At 45.3% G+C, this 6751-nt stretch overlaps 1 protein-coding gene across 1 annotated transcript in view; it reads right to left on the bottom strand.

The window, feature by feature from the left end:
* The window catches only part of Znf251 (zinc finger protein 251), a 24274-nt gene extending 20637 nt beyond the window's left edge, over positions 1–3637 (bottom strand). Inside the window, 2 exon segments of the mRNA XM_033760789.1 lie at positions 1842–1955; positions 2327–3637. Of these exon segments, the coding sequence (XP_033616680.1) occupies positions 1842–1955; positions 2327–2453 (241 nt within the window). The 5' untranslated portion in view covers positions 2454–3637.
* Between the last annotated feature and the right edge of the window lie 3114 nt (positions 3638–6751).

Raw genomic sequence — 6751 nt, 5'->3', positions numbered from 1 at the left:
AAATTGAATTTTGGGAAACTTTAACAGTGCTGCCAATTTTGCAAAAAGTCATCCCAATTTACTGTGTTGACTTGGCATTATACAGAAATGGACAACTATATTGGCCTAGAAATGTTAATTTATTTATTTTTTATTTTTTATTTTTTTTCCATGTATACAGGGGTAACACATCGCACCAAATATGTAAGGTCATATCTACGTGGGCTTGATTACAGAAACTAATAAAGTATTCTCTAAATAATGAAAAAAAAGAATAAGATAAGACTCTAAGAGTAAGAAGCAATTTAAATATGTTCAGGGACCATTTTCATCTCCAGAATTAAGGATTATTTTAATCTTACATCATTGCCTTTTCTCTTTTACTTTCCTTTTTAGTTTTATTTTAGGATTCCCTATTTTTAATGTTCATACAGAGATTTCTTTAACTGAAATACCGAATAGTTTCTTTGGTGTGAAAAACTATAATAGTACACAAGATCCTAATGAGATAATTAATAATGTGAAATAGAAAGTAAAGGGCTAAAGGTGTAGGGAAAGTGGAAAGGGTGGGGGAAAGGTAATAAGGAAGAGGAAAAAAATATGAGAAACTGAAAAAATGGAAATAAAGTATTTGTAAATGGGGAGTGGAGGAGGGGGTGAAGGGAGGGCAGGGACAAGGGGAAAAAATGAGAATCAAGACCTATTATGTAAAGGCACAGAATCCCAATGATGAATATAATTGTATTGTATACCTAGATTGTACCAATAAACTCAATTTTAAAAATTAATTAATTAATTAATTTCACTTTTTACTAAAAATAAATAAAAAATGAAATCATAAACCAATGATCTATGTTTAGAAATGAAAGGTTTCATACAGCCAATATTGAGTGCACACACATTTGGAATATAATATTAACAAGAGCCCTTCTGAGCAAGCTATTAGATGCCAAAAGAAATTTCTGTAAATGGACCAACAACTGATTAAAGGGCAAACAAGTGATATACTCAACTGCAGATTTAAGGCAATAGCAAAGATGAGAATATGAGTGATGAAGTATTACTATATGCTGACAGGATAGGGACAATGTAATCAACAACAAACACGTAAAAAAGTAAGGGGAACAGGAGAAAAGAACAGTAAATAGAACAAGCCTCAGTAGCTGGGAGTCAAAATATTACATAGAGCCGATGAATCGTATACCCAGTACCGAAACAAATACCACCAGCACCAGCAAAGGTTCTGGGTTCAATCAAACACTGGAACACAGGGGGAGGGGGAGACAGGCTACTATTGCTCAGGAGGCTGAAGCAGCAGGATCACTTGAGCCCAGGAATTTGAAAGCAGCCTACGGAACATTGCGAGACCAGCATCAGGAAAAAAGATGGGGTAGAAGGGAGACTGGGGGAAAAAGAGATTGAGATTACTGTTGACCAAAATGGAGGGTGGAAAAAAGACAAGGGGGAAAAAAGGATATGGTAGGAAAACAATAGCTACTTTTAAAAGGAAATGAGATAAAGCCTGGCGTCGTGGCGCATGCCTGTAATCCCAGCACTCAGGAGGCTGAGGCAAGAGGATCGCCCAGCCTGGGCTACATAGTGAGTTCCAGGTCAGTCTCAACTACATAGTGAGACACTGTCTCAAAAAAAAAAAAAAAAAAGGAAATGAGTTATATAAAGGAGGAAATGGTGTTATAAAGGTAACCACTAGAACAAAACAGGATATGACAAGAAAACCTGTGTATATTTTAAAGCAAACAGACCAGCAAAGGAAGACCCTTTAAGGCAGGTGCCTCTGGTCTGCTAAGATGTGTACAGTGAGACTCAGACCTCACTGTAGCCTCTGAGGGAGACACTCTCACCTGTCCAGCAGGTTCTCAAGACTTCTGGTTCTTCAGCCCCTAGAAGATCCAGAACCCACAGCTCCTCTTCTTGCTCCAGCTGGGAGATCAGCTCTGGCTTCGGGATAGGGAATCCTGTCGAGGGTAAGGACCAGGGGTAAGCAGGTGTGGCCTGGGATGAGACACTACTCGCTGGCCTTTAGAGCCAGGTGAGGGAGCTGTCCTCTTCGCAAGGCCCACATTGGTCTGGGGGCCCAAGGGCGGCGATGGGATGTTGAGGGAGAATGCACTCCTCGTTTCCCCTGTGGGGAAGTGGGCATGGCAGGGCCATGCATGATTTCCCTAGCACTGGGCACCACAGCCTATCTCCTACGGGGACACTACTTTGGCAGAGATCGAACTGTTTGGGGCGAATGTGGCACCCTCTTCACTGGGATCCACAGGGCCTGGCAACCCCAAAGCCCCAGGGAGTCCCCGCTGCTAGCCGGGCGCCATGAGGCCCTCACCCAGCGAGGCCACGTTCCCGTAGTTTTCCAGCATCACATCCCGGTACAATGCACGCTGCCCGGGCCCCAGCTGCCGCCGCTCCGCCCGGGAGAAGTACACTGCCACGTCCTGGAAGGTCAGCGGCATCGCTCCTAGGGCAAGCGTCTGGGCGGCTGGAAGGCAGGACAGTCTCTCGCCCTGTGGACCGGATGCCAGACCCCAGCGGCTGTAGGAGGCGGCCCTCCGGCGGGTCGCAGGCTCGGCCCCACACCGCTGCGGGTAGAAGGCCGGGATCGGCTACTGCAGTGGCCTCCAGGCTTACGCCTCACGACACCAGTGTCTGCTCCCGCCGGAGACCTGCGAATCGTGTGCACCCGAGGACTCTGCAGCCTGCAGCCTCGAGCACAGCTGCCGTCCCCGCGTTTGCCACCCGTGCCACAAGAGATCAGCCCGTCTAGAAGTCAGTCAGTGCGGCAGCCGCACTAACAGAGCACGGACAGCTGGGGGCGGGGCCTTCGAGAGGGGGCGAGGTGGCGCCGCCCGGAGACCGGAAGTGGGCTGAAGCCCTATCCCGCGTGTACTTCCGGCGCTACTCTGGGGTCTCCAGGGAACTGCGCGACATTCTGTAGTCAAGGTAGTCAGGGTCGCCTGCCTTCGTTCTGCCAGGCCCCAGCGCATGTCCTTTTTCTTCCTCACCACAGTCGCATGTAGTGTCGTTCCAAAAAAGCACGGTTTTAAACCGAGTGTGGCGGCACCTCTTATTCCAGTACTCTGGGAAGTTGAGGAGGATGTAAACTTTGAGCCCAGCCCAGGCAGCGTAAGGAAACCCGGTTTGCGGAGGGAACCTGGGGATGTAGCTCAGTGCAAAAGTCCTGGATTCAGTAGCCAGTACCGCAGTGGAACGGTTTTAACTACAGGAGCACTTGGTACAGCCATGGAGGCAGCGTGGAAAAAAAAACTGCAAATGAAGCCGAGAATGATCTTGTCCCCCAAATAAGTTGTACACTTTGCTAGAATTAAGACAAATTAACGCTTGAAAAGGAAGACAAGAGTTGTTGCACATAATTTGAAAGTGGCCTTGTAAATGTAGTATTCAGTGCTATAAGGGCTGTCCACTGTTCCTAACCCAAAGAAAAGAATGTTCAGACAGTGCCTTCTAGCAGGGCAGAGGCTGAGGGGCAGTTAGTCAAGCTGGCACTTGCAGGCTTGCGCCTCAGGGTGCTCCCAAACTGCCATTGTAGGGGTGAGGGAAAAATGCTGAGCAGGCAAGGAAGATGAATTAAAAATTGGTTTTAAAAAAAGCTGGTTTTCCTTTTTTTTTGTTTTTTTTTGTTTTTTTTTTTTTTTTTTTTTTTGAGACAGGGTCTTACTATGTAGTTGAGACTGACCTGGAACTATGTAGACCAGGCTGGTCTTGAACTCACAGCGATCCTCCTGCCTCAGCCTCCCAAGCGCTGGGATTACAGGCGTGTGCCACCACGCCCGGCTTTTTTTTCCTTTTTTGAGACAGGGTCCTGCTTTGTATTCCAGCCTGGTCTGCCGCAACCCCCAACGTGCTGGGATATGCCACCATATCTGGCTCCCAAAAACAGTTTTAATACAAAAATATTTTGTGCATTAACACTGGTATGATTTTCTTAAAATTTAATTTTACAGGACTGGGGATTGAACTAGCGCCTTTGAATTAAGTTACATTTCCAGCCCTTTTAATTTTGAGTCAGGGTTTAAGTTGTACAAATTGGGCTCAAACTTGCAATCTTGGGCCAGGGATTTAGTTCATTGACACCGCATCTGCCTGCCAAGTGCAAAGGTTCTGAGTTCAATCCCTGGAACAAAAAAAAAACTTGCAATCTTCCTGACTCAGCCTCTCAAGAGTGCTATAATTACCAGCACATGCACTGCTGTAATTTTTTTAAGTTGGAGGGGACCCTAAGAGAAAGCACCAGGCAGCCCTACTGAGGAAATGACCTAGTAAAGTATCACCCTACCCAGGTGGAGTGTTTTGCATCCACTAAGCACAACTGGTATGCTCAGGAAAAGTCAGTAACAGCACTGTGGGAACAAAGGGAAACAGACAGCAATAGAATGGAGACAGAAGTCAAAAAGCTGTATGACTGCTCGCTTTGGCAGCACATATACTAAAAAGCTGTGTGACTGTGAGGAAAGGGACTTTTTCATTTAAGAAATTTGTTTTTACATTTTTTATTTTTTCCAAATGTATTATAATGAGTACTTAGTCCCTAAACACCTTCTGTGGTTGGAACGGAAGTATATAATATGGAAAACTCCCTCCTGGGTGAGGCAGACACAGGCAATCTGCATGTGTCCTTTTGGCAGTTCTGGGTCTCCTTGTTACCTCCAATGTGGACCCAATGGTCCTGAGGCAAATGAGCTGAGGACCCTAGCTGAGACTAAAGGCACACAGGCACTTGCCACTCAGCCAGGCCTCAGCCACATTTTTAGCTCCAAACACTCCAGCTCCAAAAACACAGCAATCTCTCTGGCAATTCTCCTTGAAGGACAGCCTCTTTTCCCTACTCAGGGCCCACATCTAACTTACATGGCCGTGGCCCTTACTCAGAAAAAAAGGACCTTAATTAGAAGGCGGGAGCCAAAGCATTCCGTCAATGGCCTGTGCAGGTAATGGGCTGGCATGATGCTTGCACCAGGACAAGCACAGCAGGACATCAAGATGGCAACCAAAGCTCATTAGCTGTTTTCATAAATTCCTTTGGCCTATTTATCCCTTGAGATTTGTAACCTGGTTTCCTGGCAGAGAACAGACCAGAGGTAGATCAGGAAAATACAAGAAGCAGGGATACCCTAATGGAAGCTGCCCAATAGGTCTACACAGAGCAGAATCCAAAGCCTGCACCTGGAAGTGGTTACAGTGGAGGCTGCAAAGCTAGCCACAGATCACAACCTCCTTAAAAGCTACCCTAATTGCCAAGTGCACCTGATAACATCCCCTCTATTGAGCTCCCAATCTCCTATACCCTACACACTGTTCCTTACATATAGTATTGCCCTTTTAAAACAATCATCAAAGTACATCCCTCCTCTACTGAAAAGCCACAAAGGGCCCCACTGGCTCAGAATTGAGCCAGTCATTCAAGGTCCTTCAGGCCTGGACCTCTATACCCTTCCCAATTTTATCTCCCTCCACAACATCCAACAAGCATGGCCTCCCTCCACTGGCAGCTTGTGTGCCAGCTGTTCACTCTACAGACTGCACTATGACCTTGCTTCCTTCAGGTCTTTGCTCAGACACCACATCCTAAGAAATCCTCAAGAAATCCCTCACTAAAGCCACACCATGACCCACTTACAGTGGATCCTCCCCCACAACCCCACATCCCAGCACCTGACCTTGCTCTATTTACTGTGTCACCATCCTCTAGCAAGCTGTAACTTATGGATTTTGCAATTTCCCCCCTCTCGCCACGCTACTCAGTTGCCAGCTCCACAAAGGCAGGGATTTAAAACAGAATGAAAATATCCACACCAATAATAGGAAACAAGAAGATAGGTCTTTTCAAATGGGAAGAAGACCAAGACACGGATGGAGGGGGAGGAGGGAAAGGGGGGAATGTAAAACAATAAAGATGTGTTAAGTACACGTAACAAATCCCCACGATGAATGTAATCAGTATGTACTGCAAACATGTACTAATAAAAATTAAAATTAGAAAAAAGTATATAAGAATCACAGAGGGGGCAGGGAACCACTGTTGCTCAAAGAAAAATATTTGTTAAAAAAAAAAGAGTCCAACTATACAAGAATATATACAAGTTCCGAAAGGCTAGTAGCTGAAAAGAAGAAATGAGTCAGGAGTATACCATGTAGTAGAGAAGGCCTTTGCTTTTTGTATTATTTTGATTTTCTTAAAAGGCAATAATGTGGTTATTTTATCATTTTAATGAAACTAAAGTTACAAATGAACCTGTAAAATAATAAAACCCTAAGTTTTTGTTTGCAAAAAAACAAAAAAACAAAATGCCCACACCAAAACATAGGATTTACAAAAGCAATGAGCAGAGAGGGATCAGATGTTGTTTAGGCCAGGCTATGTATGCAACTTCATGATATCTGCAGAGAGCCATGACCTGGACCCTAAAGCTCCACCTGGCCACACATGGCCATACCCAGTAGCAAAGACCAACAGCCATGGAAGAGACAGGTGTGCAGTTTAACATCCATCTACAGAAACATTTTTTGGGGGGGTACTAGGGATCAAATTCAGGACCTTGCACTTTCTAGGCAGGTAGTGCCACTGAGCTAAACCCCAGCCCCCTACAGAAACACATTTTAATAGTTCCTTTTACTTCTATAAGAAAAAAGGCAGGGCCGGGGTTTAGCTCAGTGGTTCTGGCGACTGTCTCGCAAGCGCAAGGACCTGAGTTTGAGCCTTGGTACCAAAAAAAAAAAAAAAAAAAAAAAAAAA

This window comes from Fukomys damarensis, unplaced genomic scaffold (assembly GCF_012274545.1).
Source record: "Fukomys damarensis isolate Sample0158 unplaced genomic scaffold, DMR_v1.0_HiC HiC_scaffold_5, whole genome shotgun sequence".
Lineage (NCBI taxonomy): Eukaryota > Metazoa > Chordata > Mammalia > Rodentia > Bathyergidae > Fukomys > Fukomys damarensis.
This window is presented reverse-complemented; position numbering and strand designations above follow the sequence as displayed.